A 19344-nucleotide genomic window follows, 5' to 3' on the forward strand; every position below is an offset into this window, starting at 1 on the left:
TGGTTGGGTTGATGGTTAACCCGAGCCTGAGCTGACATTAAGAGGACCCGGCCCATAGCCTCATCTGACCTGAATTCCAACCCTATATGAAACCAACCGGACCTAAATAGCCTGTGATTATTCCTAACCGGACCTGTGTTTTCTCAACCCGAACCAATCCGATGTTAAGCCAGGTTCGTGCTTTACAACAGTAGTCCGACGCAATGATCTTGAGAAAACGATTTTTTTTAAAAATAATATCCGTATTCTGGGTCAATGGGAATGGGTTTGTCTCGACAGGCAGTCCTGAAATCTGTGGGAATGTGGGGGAAAAAAAAAAAGAGAAAAAGAAATAAATTGAAAACATACATAATCATTAACCGACAGCCCGTCTAGCTCAGTTGGTAGAGCGCAAGGCTCTTAACCTTGTGGTCGTGGGTTCGAGCCCCACGGTGGGCGTTAATTAAAATTTTTTGCTTATGTCACATCTGACCCATTCATTTGTTGGGGCTTTTTTTCTTCGTTCATCCAATTTTTTTTTTTCTTCTTCAGATGAACGGCAGGTATAACGAATATAACGTTTGATTGAGCATTTGTGGCCTATCTCAGATCTAGCCCATTCATTTGTTGGACTTATTTATATTTAAATTATCAAACAGATGAACGGTTGGATATGAAATGGATAACGGGATGACGACGAATATAATGTTTGATTGAGCATTTGTGGCCTATCTTGGATCTAGCCATTCATTTGTTGAGCTTTTTTTTTTTTTTTTTTCTACAGATGAATGGTCGTATGGAATGGATGACGAATACCGTTTGATGGAACATTTGTGGCCTATGCAAGCCCACCTCTTGGCGAACCGCTACTTTCGTAGCCCGCGGTGCATGAGAGTTGCCGCAAAATATCTCCCTTGGGATAAGCCTGGCCGTCAAGCTTAGCAGTGGCTAAACGTGGACCAGTGTTTTTAGCTATCATTTTCATTAGATGGATTAGGATAATCACAATTCATTGCCTGTCCCTTGATCTAGCGCATCTGATCAACACCTTGGTTGCTGAGAGGTGGACCCCATCTGAAAAGTCCAGTAAAGTGTGTTGCTGCAAATTCAATCAAACAAGCCCATACGTGTGAGCAAGGGTCTGGATTGGTTTTTCGTGCGAGGATAAGATGCGCCGGTGTGCTGGAGTTTACTTGATTCAAAGATCTTGATTAAATCCCCTGTGTTCCCTACGTCGAGATGAATAGATTGGAGATTGGACTGAGATTCAGTTATCCTATCAACCATCAGTTTACGTCTTGTTTATGCTATTAGTGAAAGGGTGGGAGCCAACCTTCCGGATGAATTCTTTTTGCCTTGGGACAATAGACATGAGTATATGGATTTAAATACCTTTTTTTTTAACGGGATTTGCGGCCATAGTTTAGCAATAAAAATAATGGAGAAAATCAGTAAAATTCAAAAATGTTCTTCTATTAATGATTTTTAGTACTCACGGTTCGCTTGAGGGATGGTGATATGTTTGTTGCCTAATTACGATTGAACTTCATAATAAGATGGTCATGATGTGTGCGATTATCATTCGTTCGTTACTAGGTTGAAAACGAGCATCATGGTAAAATGGCTTATGACGGACAGATCTTCGATAATCTGTTTATTGCTCGGTTGGAACTGAATTTATGGCAAGATGGCCGGCGAGATGACGACATGTTTGTGGTCTTGATAGGAACCAAACACGTGGCGAGACAATCGTGATTTAACTATTCGTTTGTCATCTAGTGTGGACCAAACTTCGTGGCAAGATGGTCGGTGAAATCACCTAGTACGAGCAGGAAAGCCTTGCAGCTTTCCGTTCGAGATTGGGCAATCTTCCTTACAATACAGTGGGATGTCATGGATAAATGACGGAAATATAAACTAAGTATTAAAAACTAAGTGTCTCATGCTATGGCTAACTATGGGATTAAAACTAAATTAACATAAAATAAACTAAAAATGTCCATGGTGGACCAATAAATAAGAGCTTTTTTATTGTATTGGTGTGAGGCTTAGAGCTTTTCATGAAGTATTATTTATGTAAACTTTTGGGATGCGATGGCCTTGCATAGTCTTTAACATTACGAAGGATTCAGACGTTCAGCTATGCAAATCTTATTGCTTCTCCCATGTAAGCGTAGCCTATCACATGCAGTCACGTGTGCAAGAAAGAGAATCGTGTTTGCCGGCCGAAATCCTCACATCTTTGGACTCCAGCATTGGAAAGTTACTAAAGTCCTTACATCACTTGGCCTTAGCATCCCTAGAGAGTTATTTTTTACAAGGTTTTAGCATTTAATGCTAGATAGAGATCTCATTTAATGAGATTCTGACATTTAATGTTAAACGAGATATTTGCTTTAATGAAAGTACCTTTTTTAAGAATTCTAGCATTTAATGCTCTCTCATGTACATATCTCTACTTCCTCCTCTCGAAGTCATCTACACTGATGGTATGGCTAACACGTGACGTCTTTTGGATCATTTGATTTGGGCATGTCAAATTGGGTGTAAACAATGATGGAAGGCGCGGGTAAGATTTCTCCCATCATTTAGTGCATAGTCCAACACATAGCATCATATCATTGGCCCATGTAAGTGTGCTAAATACGAGTGTAAACAATGCCTCCCGCGTCTTTTTACATTTGGAGAGTGTATTTAGAGAATGCAAAGAGACGTTAAATAATAATTTTTTACATTTTTTCCTTTTTTACTATTCATGATTGGTACTATTCACCCGGCCGACACTATTCGTCAGTCATTATTCACCGACTGATACTATTCACCAGGCACTATTCATCATCGACACTATTCATCAGTCACTATTTAACCAGACATTATTCACCAACCGACACTATTCACCCGTGCACTATTTCATAGCCAACCCAATTCATCAACTGCTATTCACTAAGCACTATTCACTTCGACACTATTTGTCGGCTATTATTCACCGAGTACTATTTATCGACCAATTTTACTATTCATCCGACCAATTTTTTTTTATGCAATTGGCATAATAGGATGCCTCCCATGCTACTCGACACCTAAAGGTGTGCCACCAGAGGCATAAGAGGTTGCCCCTGAGCTGGTTGGTACTGATGCAGTGCTACCCTCAAAATATGACTTATGGGGGGCATATTGGTTGTATTGACTGTATGGTTGGCCATCAGTTATTATTCTTCAATTAATTTGAGAAACGATAATATGTTTTTATCAGCTAAGCCTTGATTAAGGCTTCGCTACTCTTCAAATGCATACCTTAACTAAAAGGAGCGTATTTTAGGTCGATTGTTAAAAAGTAGTATTCTCTCTACAAGACAACATAAATTCCACAAATCTACCCATGTAGTCGGTTTGTATTCTCCATTGTTCTAAGAGAGCGATCATGTTTTTTAGATAGGCAATAATGCTTTCCAATAAATGATTGTTGGAAGAGGATTCAAACTCATGTATTGCAGTGCCTGAGGATGATTGACTTCTAAGGGCACTTCCTTCTACACAAGCCTTCCTTGATCGTTTGGCTTCTTCTTGAGTTTAGATCTTTTAATCATATTTTTGAACTGTTGAACTTCTGATTGTACACGCGTCCTATTGGCATGCCAAAAGAGTAGTGTTACTAATTCAATCAAACAATGCCACACATGTGAGTAAGGGCCTGGATTGGTTTTTCGTATGTGTGCAAGATATACATGTGTGCCAGAGTCTACTCGACTCAAAGGTTTTGATTGAATTATTGGTTTCCCCCGCGTCGAGATGGATAAATTGAAGACTGAACCGAAATCTAATTATCCTCTCAACCACCAGTTTGCACCCCGTTCAGGTGATTTGTGAAAAGATATGGGTTAGCCTATCTGAATGAGCTCTACTTGCTTTGGGATAATAAATGTGAGTCTATATACTTAAGTAATTTTTCTTTCAACGTGATTCACTATTATAGTTTAATAATAAAATTAATAGAGAATCAATAAAATTTGAAAATGTTTTTCTATTAATAATTTTTTAACTTATAATCAACTCATGGAGAGACAAACTTGATAATTAGACTAGATTTCACTTAAATATATCGATCAATAAAATGCATATACGAAGGTGCCAAATGCAAAATTTGAACTCAAGTGGAATCCATCTACATTGTGCCAAACGCAAACGAGCATTGATATTCACATAGAATCCATGGTGCCAAAGGACCTTTATGTGCATGTGAAATTTTCAATCTAAAATCACTTCTATAAGTGACCTGCAGCTTGTAACTTCTTTGTACCTGAAATTTTCTATATAAACGCCACCCATGAGTTAGTTACTGTGAACCCTTTGCAACTAAAATCTCACGGCCCAAAGACTCCTTAAACACGATCAATCAAATTGGGTTAGGCCTGGGCTCAATGAATTTCAAGGGTATGATTGTCACCATACTTCTTACATAGGTCGCGCTTAGCTCACCGGACCCTGCCTGGCCTGGACTCGGACCGAGTAGTAACAACACCTATGTTATTCATGCTGTCTATCCATTTTTCCAAATCATTTTAGGGCATGATACCAGCTGGGCCACACCATACTAAACAGTGGGGATTGGACACCTACCGTTCAACCTTGTTTTGGATCAAGCTGATATTTGTGTTTTCCATTGTCCAATGTGACCTGATAAATAGGTTAGATGGCAAATAAACATTTCTGCGGGTGTGGGGAAGGTTCCAAGAGTGGGCGTCATGGTCCCCATTGCTTGTTATGGTGGAAGCACTTTTTCTTTGGGTCTGCTTATTTCTGGGCTCATTCCTATAAATGATCCCGCAAAATGAATAGACCGCGCGGATAAAACACATATATCATGGCAGAGAGCAGCTTAGGTGGGCTGGTCCTCACTTAAGACTGTGCACGACACCGATAAAACACCTATATCATGGTGCACTTGTGCTTTGGATCTGCCTATTTTTGGGCTCATACCTTAAAATGATCGGCAAAATGAATACATGATCACTACTGTTTACGATAGTATGGTCCACCTAAGATTTGAATATACTTCATTTTTGATGGCCTAACATGATCCGAAAAAGCCGATGGAAAGCGTTGATACAGAATACATGCATTAAGGTGGGCCCACGGCAGGTGCCGCGCCTAATCCGTGCAATCCCAGTCCCCTGAACCGGCGCTGCCCTCGCGCCTCTTTCTTTCTCTGTAGAGAGAGAGAATCAGAAGTTCCGGAGAAATGGAAATCGGTGCAATGAGGAGTTTGAATGTGAATAGGGTATTTCCATTTTCCAGTCCATCGGACTTGCACACTTCATTTGCCACTGCACATGCCCTCCCCGCTTTCCCATTTTGCCGTTGCCGGTTTCCATATTCCCCAAAGAACCCCTACATTACACACGCCAAGAAGTGGAATTCGCAACTCGAGCCAGTTCTGAAAGGAACTGCCACTGAAGAAGAAGAAGAAGACGAAGAAGAAGTTAATGAGTTCGGAAATGGTAATTTCTTGTAATTTTCTTAATATCATTTTCTTCTCTCTCTCTCTCTCTCTCTCTCTCTCTCTCTCTCTCTCTCGGCTGTAGTTATAGCTCTTTGAATGATTTATTCTAGGAATTGGGTTTTGTTTATTCTGTCATACGAATCATTGGTTTTGATGTAATACACAAACTGGTTAACTCTGCACTCGATTTTCGATGCTCGAAAAAAGGAAAAAAAAGAAAAAAAAGAAAAAGAAAAAAACTTTTCTTTCCATTTTCAGTTGTGACTTGCAATTCCTGTGATTGGGGTAGTTTTGGAAATGTGGGTTTACTAGTAAATCACTTGAAGGCCTGTCTATTTGGCTTTAAGTTGATCATTTACAATGTTTGGATAGCCTGTAAATGGTAAATGAAATCTGCTTGATAGGCTTTCATTCAAAAAAATAGAACCGTTGCCATCTCCTCATTTACTAGTAAATGAAAACTCACCTTTTTGCTGGTAAATGAGAAGGGGGCTTTGCTAGTAAATCATTTACAAGTAGTAAATGATTTACTAGCAAATTAGAGCATCCAAACACAACTAGTAATCATTTACTACTTGCCCCATTTACCACCATCCAAGCAACCCCTTAGTTACTTTTGGATAATTTCATATTTTCAACTTGATTGACGAACTCTAGAAATTGAGTTTTGTTTACTTTGTTCCATGAGTTGTTGTTTTGGTGTATGATATAAACATGGGTTCAATTAACTCTAGAAGTTGAATTTCCTATACTATGTCCTCTGAGTTATGGTTTTGGTGTATGCCATAAACATGTGTCCTGTTCATGGTTGTAACTTGCAATTCCTGTCATTGAGGATGGTTTGGGATGTGGATTTTGCTTTATTTGGATTTGTGATGTGTATGGTTTGAAATGCAAGCTCTACCATTCTGATTGTTTTTCTTTCTTATTTAGGTTGCATTCTGAAAGACAAGCAAATTGAATTTGCATACATTTAGTTTAATCAAGTGGAAAATAGAACTTTTGAATGATGTTTCCTATAGTCATGATGAGAAAGCATCCCTCAAATTGCAGTTTCTATGAAGTCCGACTTAAAAACTAATGTAAGTCTAGTTTGAAGCCCACACACTCAATGTGAATGCTATGGAAGGAAATTACAATTTGGTTAGTTCCACTTCATTAGTGAATTATCACAAATCAATATGATAGTGCATCCAAACATGCCATTATTGTTATAATTGGCATTGGATAATTGTAACTTTGTCATGCGCTCGCGTGTGTGAGTGTGGTTGTGCATGTGTGTGCGCGCGCACGTACATGCATGCGTACTTGAACATTACAAGTGGTTGTGCATTTAAATGCTATAGTATGAAGAAAATGCTTATTTGTTACATTAAAAGTATCATGCTTGAGCTCTTGAATGGTATAGGGACATTCATGGATGATGATGGTGATTATATTGAGGATGACTTTGAGGTGGAGGATACAGAACTCTCTGTAAGTCATCATTGTACATTTATGGTCATTTAGTGATTTGGAGAGTGTTACCGCTTCATGAAACTCACTCTTTATGAAGGTTGGAGACGGAAGTGGAAGGGGCGGGATTCTGCTTGCTGGTACATGGTGGGACACAAAAGCACTAGCTATTGCTGAAGAGGTTTCTAAGTCATTAGACGGTGACTTCAAAATATATGCTTTTAAGACATCTGCATGTTTCACTATTCGAGTACGCATTGAGAAGCTTTCCAATAAGTAAGTATCTTGCCAAATTTCAGTATGCTGAGACAAAATCAGAATTTTGTAAATTTCTAGTGATATCCTTATAGTTTTGTTTCATTTTATATGTGAATGGATGTTTTCCTACATTACAAGTTTGTGATATTCATGTGACCATGTGAAGCAATAGATGTCATAAAGCCTAGGATCTTAAGCTTTTTCTTGGAGAATTTTGACAGTGCCTTACAGGTAGTCTACTCTATTTTCACAGGCCAAAAATGAGAAGTTGGATTTGTTTTTTCCTTTTGCCTCTATTTCTTCCAAAGGATAGGTTAGTTTTCTTCCAAAAGATGGTTGGTTAGGACAACTCGAATATTGAACTAGGATAGGTTACACACCAATTAGAAGATCAAACCTCCAAGGTTATGACAAAAAATTGATGATCTCTTCACTTGAGTCGTACCAAAGGGTTCTAGAAGAATCATTCTCCTAGGCTTTGGTTCCTGTCACATGAAGCAAATAAAACCTAATTTTATTCATTCAAGACCCGGGTCTTGAACCCTATTGGTCAAAGCTTCCTTTCCTAATTGCATAAGGACTCTTACATTTACCACAAATTGGTATTTAAAAGAAGGTTTCCACTAAAAAATGTTCAGCTAATACTCCAACCTGTAAGTGCCTTCAAAAATATGTTGGAAGCTATGGACCATGTTGAGGAAAAGGGGCTCAAGAAAGGATTATGTAGTGGGTTTGTATTGCCAAGGAGTCCGCATGTGTTATAAAGTGATTTTCAAAGTGGATGGATTTAAATCATTAAGGAAGACACTCTATCCTTAAATCCTCCATGTGGCTTGGATGCCTCCTCGAAGGTTAATGTGGAAGCTTAATTTTGATGGTTGTTCTAGGGCTAACCTTGGTCAACTGGTAATTATGGGATTATCTTCGTTGACTAAGGAGATGTCTTTCTTGTCTATGCTTTTTCCTTTTTTTTTTTGATAGGTAAGGATTTTATTGGTTAAGAAGGCCAAAACAGCCAAAAACTTACAAAGAAGCCCAAGAAATAGAGGAAAGAGGACAGTCTTCGAGAAAAAAACGAGTTCAAGGCCCAGTCCATTGCAAAAAATTTTGCTCTCCTAAATACCTCTTGCCCTACTCCACTCGAGTTGCAAAAACAATGGTTATTCCTCTCAACCCATAAAACCCACAAACTAGCCAATAATGACAACCTCCACGGCAACCTCCTGCGCTTCCCCATCCCACCCACATGCTAAGAGAGGACAAGGCCCTCAAATAAACATGGCATCATCCGTGACATGCCGAAAATAGCCAAAAATTCCACAGCTATCTGACGAAGGAGCAATGGATGAAGAGATGGTCTACTATCTCCTCATTCTGCAAGCACATTAGACATACATTGCTAATCATCTTCCTTTTCCTGAGATTATCTGCTTGACGCACACTGCTCCTTCCAACCCATGTTAGCATTATGACCTTGGGAGGGACCCCGTAGGATCAAATGAAAAAGTATGCGCTTTTTCTTTTGAAGAGGACCCAAGAATTAAAGAATTAGACCGTAGAAGGGCCGGATTGAAAAACGCTGAGACGTTTCTACAATCCACACCATCGAATCTCCAGTCTCCGTGAAAGGGCAAATATTGAGAAGTCACTTCAACAAGCTTAAGAACTCCCATGCGTTCTTCTCTTGGCTCAGTGGTAGACACTATGTGACTCATATCGGAGGTCAAGGGTTCGAGAAACCATGCGTGCGTGGGGTGGTAGTGTGTGTTTCTCACCTTTCAAAAAAAAAAAAAAAAAGCTTAAGAGGGGTCCAAACCACCCCACGACCTGAAACTGAGTAGCAATGATCAATGGTGACATCTGCCTCTGGAGATGACTATAGGGATTTAAGATCAATGGTTCTACCAACTATCCCACTGTCTATGCATGGCTATAGGGATTTATATTTTAATGAGGCGTACCTGAGGGCTGTGTGGACAGTACTAGAAGAGCTCGTTCCAATGCTGCGCCTCCTTCAATCACTGAGGATGATTCTGCTACCACTATCTAATGGGCATCTTCACTCTTCAGAGGATAAATACCTGTGGAGGTTGGGGATGGGTGGAGGAAATCAGGAAGCTGAGGAGCACCTCTCTGTTGTTTTCTCATGTAAGGAGGAATGGAGTTTTGTAGCTGATCATTTAGCCAAAAGGGCTTCAATTCCCAAGTTGTTTTGTTTGTAGATTCTCCCTATTTAATTTCTTGTGTTTTCTTCCTATATAAGATTCATTCATTCAAAAATACAAATAAAAAACAAAAAGGAAAGAAAGAAAGAAAGAAAAAGGTGAAATACCAAAAGTAAATGCTTATCCATAACCATATGGGCTATAGGTCTGTATGGTTTTTACGGGAAAAAATAAAAATAAAAATTCCTATTTCCTTATATATGGTTTGTATAATATCACTAAAGAGCTGATGTAGTTGGGTCCTTGCTCATGGCTAATTGGTAGACTCACAAGAGTTTCAACACAAAGGTCATGGGTTCATGCACCCATTGTGGTGTGTGTGGGTGTGAGTGTGTTAAAAATAAAAGCTGATGTAGTTTGGACTTGTGAGCTCCACAGTCTAACCGATTGCTGTTTTTTGGTCATCCAGTTAATCCTATGGGTCCCAAGTCAATGATTAACCATTGATCTTGTCAGAAACATTCATATGGACCGTTGATAGGGTCCTTATCTTTCATCAAATCAATATTGACAATATGGCCCAAAATCCAAATCTTTAATCCGGATGGCTGGATGCTCGGGATCTTCAATATGGATAATTGGATCTTTAATTAGGACCCTCAGATGGCCATGATTTTCAATTGATCAGAAGTGGGACCACCTCCCATTGGATGATTAGACACTCTTACATCATTGGTAAGGAAGTATTGTCTATTTCTCCATTGATATCACCTTATTGGAAGAGTGCGACATGCACCCTACTATGTTTGGAGCAGATATGTTTGACTTCCGACTACATTAGAGCCTGTTTAGATTTGCTGAAACATACATTGAGAAAATGCCATTTCCATGAAAATGGTGTTTCCATTGTTTGTTTTTGTAAATTTCTTATAAATGCCTTTTTCCATCTCCCTCTCATTTACTTAAAAAATACCCCCTTTTCGTTTCCTTGCCCATACTTAAGAAACGTCATTTCTCAAAAAATTAAGAAAAATGAGAGGAAACAATGCGCCTCATATGGTAGTCACATGTGCACCCCCCCACGTGCAATTATCCATGTTCAAGTGCCTCACATGTGCAATCATCCATTTTTAACTGCCCCACTTGTGCCAATGCGCTACCATCCATCTTAAAGTGCCACACGTGGCAATGTGCCATGTGCAACGTATGCCACCCTTATCTTCAAACACCCAGCATGCAACAACACGTGCTATTAAGCCCCATTTGCCGCATGCCTGTCGTCCATCTTTAAGAACTTCGCATGCGTGACATGTGCCATTGTCCACCTTCAAGTCCCCCACATGTGCAAATGTCCATTCAAGTGCCCCACGTGTGCCACACATACCACTGTTCATCTTAGAGCAGTAGAGAATGATTTGATGATAATAATAGAGGAGAATATTGAGAGAGAAGAAGAAGAAGGAGAGCTTGGGAGAGATGTTGTGTTAGGCTTGCTTGCCCTAACACATAATATTTTATTATAATAAAGCATATAATACATCGTAGGAGAAGAGGGAAATGTGCACATGCACTTATACTAAAAGGGACCAGTAATCCACTAATCACATACACAATACACTAGCATTTTCTATACTCCCCCTCAAGTTGGAGCATAGATGTTGATCATGCCCAACTTGTCACGAACACGATGAAGAGCATCTTGACTCAAGGGCTTTGTAAGAACATCAGCAAGTTGATCCCCAGATCGAACAAAATGAGTGACGATTTCCTTAGAAGCTACTTTCTTCCAAATAAAGTGACAGTCGACCTCAATATGCTGAGTTCGCTCGTAGAAAACCGAGTTACGAGCAATATGGATGGCCACTTAGTTGTCATAATGAAGAAGAACAAGATCCAAATGAGGAAAGCCAAGTTCTTCAAGAAGGTTGCGAAGCCACACGAGCTCACACGTCGCATGAGCCATAACACGATATTTTGCTTCAGCCGAGGACCGGGCAACAACTGGCTGCTTTTTGCTCTTCCAAGTTATAAGATTGCCACCTGGGAAGGTACAGAAGCTGGATGTAAAGCGGCGATTAAAAGTACTACCTGTACAATCAGCATCGGAATAGCCAGAAAAATGAAGATGACCATACAACTAAAAGCGGAGGCCAAGACCATTTTAAATACCGGAGTATGCGGTAGACAGCGTGAGATAGGAAGTACAAGGAGCTTGCATGAATTGGCTAACAACTCCCACTGCAAATGAGAGATCTGAGCGAGTAATAATTAGGTAAATAAGCCGGCATACAAGTCGTCGATGCATCTCGTGATCAGTAAGGAGAGCACCATCATTTGGTCGAAGCTTCTGTGAAGTATCCATGGGAGTGGGAGCAGGCTTGCACCCTAACATGCTGGTCTCTATGAGAAGATCGAGCGCATATTTTCGTTGTGACAAGACCAATCTAGATGATGAGCGAGCAACTTCAATTCCGAGGAAGTAGCGAAGAGGACCAAGATCCTTAATCTCAAACTTGGTCTTCAAAAAATCTTTGACCTCCCTCATTCCAGCAGAATCACTGCCGGACAGAACAATATCATCCACATAGGCAATGAGAACCATGATGCCCGTCGATCAACGGCATATAAAAAGAGAATGATCGGCACGACTACGAACAAAGCCAAACTCCAAGAGAGCCTGACTAAATTTTTCGAACCATGCACGTGGGGATTGTTTGAGTCCATAAAAAGCCTTCTTCAACCGGCATATAAGTGCAGGGTTGTGAGAAGCAACAAAGCCAGGAGGTTGATGCATGTAAACTTCCTTTGCAAGATCCCCATGGAGAAATGCATTCTTAACATCAAGCTGAAACAAGGGCCATGATAAATTAACGGCCAAGGAGAGCACAACGCGAATCAAATTAAGCCTAGCCACTGGAGAGAATGTCTCAAAGTAATCCACGCCATGAGTTTGTGTGTAACCCTTAGCAATAAGACGGGCTTTATAGTGATCAATTGAGCCATCTGGAAGAAACTTGATCGTGTAACCCATTGATAGCCAACAGGTTTTTGGCCTAAAGGAAGTGGCACAAGGTCCTAAGTATGATTCTTCTCAAGAGCAAACATTTCTTCTATCATCGCCTTCGTCCAATCAGGACTTTGAAGAGCATGCGAGAGAGATCTAGGAATAGTCTGTGATGAAAGGGAAGCTGCAAACGACTGAAAAGATGGTGAAAGATGATCATATGAAATAAAATTACTAATGGGGTGTTGAGTACAAGATCGTGACCCTTTGCGCAAGGCAATGGGAAGATCTAAACTCGAGGTAGGAGAGTCACCTGAGCCAACATCCAAAGTGAGTGGAAGGGTGGATGATTGAGCGTGTGAAGATTTATCTCGACGATGATACACCTGTAGAGGCTTAGGCTCACCCATATCACTAACAAGATGCTGAATAGAGGGGAGAGGAGCTTTCCCATGATCACTAGTGGAAAGAGGATAAGAGTCATACTCCCCCTGAATAGCAAAAGGATCATAGAGGGATCGGCCTAGAGCGGAGAAAAAAGAAATATTCTCAAAGAAGGTTACATTGGCAGAGATATATTTCTTGCGAGTCAATGGGTCAAAGCATTTATACCCTTTCTGACTCCGAGGATACCCTAGAAAGACACATTTAATTGCCCTGGGGCTAAGTTTATCATTACTCCCATCCAAAATTTGAATAAAGCATGTACAACAAAAAACTTTAGGTGGTAGAGGAAATGGATTATCATGAGGATACAATATAGTAAATGAAGTTTTGTAAGACAGGATACGTGAGGGTATACAATTAATAAGAAAAGTAGCAATTAGAAGAGCATCACCCCAAAAATGTTTAGGTAGATGCATACTAAGCAGAAGAGTGCGAGCAACTTCAAGGAGATGACGATTCTTGCGTTCTGCAATACCATTTTGTTAAGGTGTGCGGGCACATGATGTCCTAGACAAAATACCACGTTCCTGTAAGGACAAAAAGGCAGTTGACACGTATTCCCCTCCATTATCAGAATGGAGGGATTTGATGGAACAATGAAATTGAATGCACACTTCATGATAAAACACTTTAAACGCATCAAACACTTCACTTTTAGATTTCAAAAGATAAATCCAAGTCATGCGTGAATAATCATCAATAAAGGTAACAAAATATCTAAATCCAAAAGTGGAGGTAACTGGAGCTGGTCCCCAAACATCCGAGTGAACCAGAAGAAAAGGTTGAGATTTCCTTCCAGAAGAGCTAGGAGGAAACGTAGCACGATGATGTTTAGACAATTCACAAATATCACAACATAATGGTTTAGTGACAGATAAGGAGGGAAACAAAAGTCTCAATCTAGATATGGATGGGTGGCCTAGGCGGTAATGTCACCGAGTCATGGACTCGATTTAGAGAAATGGTACTAGAAGCGGTAACGGGTGTATCATCGAGAAGATAAACGCCTCCTTGCTCATGCCCCCCACCAATCACTCTCTTCGTTTGTAAGTCCTGAAACAAATAATAAGAAGGGAAGAAGGTAATGGAACAATTGAATGATTAAGTAAGAGAGTTAATAGACAATAAGTTTAATGGAAAACGAGGCACATGCAAGACTGAGGACAAAGACAAAGAAGAAGGAAGAGGGATGGAACCAATCCCAGAGATAGGAGATCGGGTTCCATCTACAACTGTGACATACTGAGCGTGAGGAGAAAGAGAATAAGAAGAAAAGAATTGAAACTTACCAGTCATATGGGAGGAAGCTCCAGAGTCGATGACCCAGGAGGTAGGAGAGGATGACGCAAGAAGGGCAGTACCTGACTGGGCCGAAGCTGCGTGAGAAGGCTCAGGAATATCACGAATGTGAAGCCGCATAAGGGCATCATATGCAGCCTGAAAAATGATAAGAGACTCCCCCGAAGTGGACTGCTCAGTTATCGGGGTGGAAGACTATCTCAGAAGCAACTGTGGATGCAACAGAAACAGCGGCATACGTAGGACGACCATGTATCTGCCAGCAATAGTCAACAGTGTGATTAGTTCTACCGCAATGTAAACAAATGCGGGAACCATCACGTCCTCGTCTACGTTCACTACGACCATGAAGACTACGACCACTACAACTGCGATCTCTCTCGCAGCCTTTACCACGACCACCAAAACCAGAAATGCACCCTAAACTCAAGGATGGTACTCGAAGACCAAGAGAGAACTGATCGCCAATAAGATGTGCTGAACACTCGGGTGGCACAAATGAATGAGAAGGAAGAGTAGAGACAGTAGCACGCTGACACATGGCATAGACTGTCATCAATGGGGGAAGAGGATCCTGCATAACAACCTGATCTCGAACATGAATATAATCAGAATTCAACCCAGCTAGAAACTGCATGATACGAGTATCATCTCGCTACTTATGAGCATGTTCATGATCCTCTTTACATTTGGAAGGAAGAGGCTGATACATATCCAACTCATCCCACATACCCCGAAGCGTCGAATAGTAATCTTTTAAGGATCTGGAGTTTTGTTGGAACCGACCAATTTCTTGAATAAGTTGAAATACTTGTGAAAAATTTTGAGATTCCGAGAACATATTATGAAGCGTATCCCAAATGCCTTTAGCCGAGGATAAAAACATCACTAAGTGGCTAATCGAGGAATCCATACTATTCAACAACCATGCAATAGCTTGATAATTCTCCTTTGTCCAAGACTTGTAGGTAACATCTGTAGAGCTTGGGGGATCATCCAAAATATACGACAACTTGTCACGGGCTCCTAAAAATACTTTTACAGATTGTGCCCATTGAAGATAGTTGTCACCATTCAACTTAGTGGAGGTAATCTGCAAGGGGTTGGATTCAAGAGACCCTATGCCAAGAGATGAGGGCCCTTTGTCAGCCATAGGAGAGTCCAAGAGAGATAAACCTATGCCAAGAGAGGCCCTACGCCAAGAAGGATTGATTCAAACAACTCTATCTCACTCAATCCTTCAAGATAATAAGAGATAAACCTCAAATAAATATCAATCATCCAAAATACCATGAAACGCAGTAAAAAAAAGGCCAAACCGAGTGAAAAACGGCCCAGCCGCACGTCCATTTGAGGTTAAAAACCTCTCAAACATTGATCTTAAGTAAAAAAATCTCCATGGGTAGCTTGGGAGGAAGATTTCGGTCCATCTTGAGCAAAGAAACCAAAGAAAAGCTTACCGATTTGAGGTAGATCGAAGAAAAATGGAAGATGGACCCGATTTTCGAATTTCTCTATTTTGCCTAAAATACCATGAAAGGAGTTCCAATAAATTCTGAAAAAATCATGACAAATCTTCTAAAATCAAGATCAATCAAACCCCTAAACTTTTAACTCAAACGGAATCCATGCGTCCGTACAACGTTGACGTCAGCCATATGGCTGCTGACATCAGTAAGGTGACATGTCGCCTCTCAATCTGTTGGATGCGGAATGCCTAGATCTAGGCTCTGATACCAAGTAGAGAATGATTTGATGATAATAATAGAGGAGAATATTGAGAAAGAAGAAGAAGAAGGAGAGCTTGGGAGAGATGTTGTGTTAGGCTTGCTTGCCTTAACACATAATATTTTATTATAATAAAGCATATAGTACACCGCAGGAGGAGGGAAATGTGCACATGCACTTACACTAAAAGGGGCGACTAATCCACTAATCACATACACAATACACTAGCATTCTCTATAAGAGCACCATACATGTGCCAATGTGCCACTTGCATGACATGTACAACCCCCCATCTTTAAGTGTTCCACATGCACCACATGTGCAACATATGCCACCATCCATCTTCAAGCACCCCACATGCACACATGTCACCTTTTGTCTTCAAGTAATTTCCTTTTTGCCAAACAACATATTTGGAAATGGAGAATTTTTTTTTTTCAAGAAAATCTTCTTGAAAAGCAATCAAGGCAAACAGCTTTTCATTTCTTACCGTATTAGAAATGGTATTTCATGAAAAACACCATTTCCTCAATTTGGAACTGAGTATCATGTCTGATACTCAGTCCAAGAATGGATATTTGCATGAGCCTGCTCAAAGGTTGTATTACTCCTTGTAGGAAAGGCATAATTTTCGCAAGGTTTTCTAGCATGGGTCAACCTTGTTTTTCTCTCATTGTTTCACACCTCTTGTTCCTTGCCATTCAGTGATCCAGACGATTCATCTAGTAGGCCTCTCCATGGATGGGTCATGTGGCAAAGATCCGTCTGGTATCTTCACTGTCTGTACAAAGAATGGTTGCAGTCAATCCATCCGCGTGCCGACACCTGGTAGGGATCACTGATCAATGGGTTCTTTTTTCCATGCGACCCATCTGCGGTGGGGCCTAGTAGATGCCTGATCTGGATTACCAGGTTGTGAAGCACAGGGGGAGCGATAAATGGCTAGCAATGATATCAAAGTTTCAATTTTTATATGTTCACATGTGCGTCATACGGTTGTCACAAACTTTTTGAGGCTTTTAGGCAAGAAAAATTTAGAGCAGGGTGTTAATACTTGGGTTACATTCATCAACTTGTTTTACCTAGGTTGCTAGATACATTCATCAACTAATATGAGTTTATCTCATATTAGTTAACAGTAATTTTATATTAGAGATCTTGATCTCTAATATATAATGAGTTCATGTTCACAGTACTTATGTGTTAGAGATCAAGATCTCTAATACATAATTACTGTTAACTAAATCAAGACGATTCATTTTAGGTGTCTACCAAACAGGGCCTAATATTATTATTTTTAAATCGATAAGACATCTTATTAAGAGACCCCTGAAAGGAAAAGAAAAATTATATTCTAAGATTGCAGTCTTTGGTGTGTTACAGACTTCATCAATATTTTTATTTTTCTCTTATTTTTGTTTTAGAAAAAAGATTTATTTTCGTACTTCATTAATTTAGTTATTTTGATTTACACATCTATGTTGTTTTGTGGACTTTGTTTTTAGTTATTATCTTTTCAAATGGCATCCATAGTAAATCTTTTGAATGATCAATTACAAGTTGCAAATGTTCTCTATTTCATGATTAGTATTTTGTAAAATATTTCTAATGGATGAGGATGTTTCATAGGTATGGCTCTCCCAGTATGATTGATATTGAAGTTTTCTCATCTGCCTATCGAGCGCGTTTGGCTGAAGCAGAGCTGGCTGGAGCTATACCAAATAACATTTCGTTGGAAGTAGGCCTTTTCAACTGTATATATTCCCATACTCATTTTAGCCTAACTCTCTGTAACTTTACTGACGTGTATAATCTTATTTCCACATTCCTTAAAAGATAATTTTCTACTCCCAATATTGGGCTTGCTTCTGCTGTAATGTGCAGCGTCTATTGTGTAAAGGGGTTTAAAGTAGGAGTAATTATTATATTAGAATGAAAGGGTACATATGTCATTTCATGTAAGTTATTAGGGATATCTTCCTCTCCTTTTCTTCTTTTAGGGTTTCGATGGCATTTGGTACGAATGTATTTTTTCTTTTTGTAATATCCAACCCTACAAACACAGCAAAGACAGCAATAGATCAGGATTGATGCAACCCTTAGATATCCTTGATTGGGAACTGTGGAAAGGTCTCAATTATCCTGGTTTATGCGCATTTCCCTCTTTTATTTATTTATTTTATCTGTTTTGAAGGGTCACTTTTATTTATTTATTAGTATTTTTATTTTATGTTTGGGGTGAGTTTTTCTTAGCTTTAAGATGAACACTGAAAAGAACTCGTTGCTGATTTTTTTCCCCTTCACAGATTCAGGTTAGAGATTGATCCAGAGTCTATAAACAGATGAAAAATGAGTGTTTGGATTACAGATTATTTTAAACTTTTTTTTTATGATTATCATAACAATGTTCCAATACTCACATTTTCAAGTTGGTTGAAGGAGTCGTGATTTTCAGAAAGTTAGTCCTGAGATGGAAGCTTTTCAAAATTTGTCTTGTAATTCTTTTGCATGCAATTTTTGTGCCAGGCACTTGTTATATATTATGTAACACATGAAGTGGGCATGAATTCCCAACAATTCCCTTTCATCCTGTGTGTAGTAGCACCTGAACTATTCTTCATTTTTGAATTCCTCTAATCCATACTTACAAATGATACACACACACACACACACACACACAGTTCGACAAGTAACAATCACTTGAAAAATGACAAGTAATGGTTCTTTTCAGGTATCTTCTCCTGGCATTGAAAGGCTCATCCAAATTCCCCAAGAGCTTGATCGGTTCAAGGACTTGCCAATGTATGTGAAGTATGTCACTGAGGTGGTTGCAAACGGGCCATCACAGGAAAGCGATGGTGTTTTCAAGCTTGTTTCGTTTGATTTGGATTCAAGACACTGCACTTGGAGTTTAGCAGATGTGCGGATAAACAGAGAACAGGCAGGGAAAGGAAGGCCACTGAGCAAAAAGCAAAGAGAATGGCAGTTGCAGACCCCTTTCGATTCCTTGCGCCTAGTTCGATTGTATTCTGAATTTTGATTTATGCTACCCCTTTGACTGTATCCACTAAAATTGTAATTTTAGCTTATTTTCATGAGCTGTTACCAGTGTTGGATGATGAAAGGAAAGCTATACAAAATCTGTATGTATGGCAATGTTGAAGGGGCTAACTGTATAATACGCATGATTGGTGCATCACAGAGTGGTTCTTGGGATCTCGCCTTAAATTCTTGATTTTTTTTTTTTTAATGGACTTGAGATGCAGTTTTACATATTCTTATTCAAATTTCAAAAGCTTAGAGAGAGAACAAGGCAAGTGCCGTATGGCAGTCGCTGACACATGACCAAAGGGTGCAATGTACTGTGGATTTAACAAACCGAAAGCAGGTGGGAATAGGTACACAGTAGGGAAAGAGATTCCCAATGTGCAGCTTTATTTGTGGTTTTGGATTATTTGTTTTTTTCTTGCATATGGTACCCACTGCTTGGGATATGCATCCATGTAGAG

General features: G+C 39.7%; 1 protein-coding gene and 1 non-coding gene across 2 annotated transcripts; both read left to right on the plus strand.

Moving 5' to 3' along the window:
* Positions 1 to 365: 365 nt before the first annotated feature.
* Positions 366 to 438, plus strand: TRNAK-CUU (transfer RNA lysine (anticodon CUU)). Its single transcript has one exon. It is a non-coding gene; the product is annotated as a tRNA-Lys (tRNA).
* Positions 439 to 5113: 4675 nt separating this feature from the next.
* Positions 5114 to 19054, plus strand: LOC131242591 (uncharacterized). The gene is made up of 5 exons (XM_058241330.1): positions 5114 to 5477; positions 6888 to 6955; positions 7035 to 7210; positions 17465 to 17573; positions 18567 to 19054. Exons 1-5 carry the CDS (start codon positions 5219 to 5221, stop codon positions 18873 to 18875), a joined length of 921 nt encoding a protein of 306 aa, XP_058097313.1. The 5' UTR covers positions 5114 to 5218; the 3' UTR covers positions 18876 to 19054.
* Positions 19055 to 19344: the final 290 nt, after the last annotated feature.

The sequence above is a fragment of the Magnolia sinica genome, chromosome 4, assembly GCF_029962835.1.
Source record: "Magnolia sinica isolate HGM2019 chromosome 4, MsV1, whole genome shotgun sequence".
Taxonomy (NCBI): domain Eukaryota; kingdom Viridiplantae; phylum Streptophyta; class Magnoliopsida; order Magnoliales; family Magnoliaceae; genus Magnolia; species Magnolia sinica.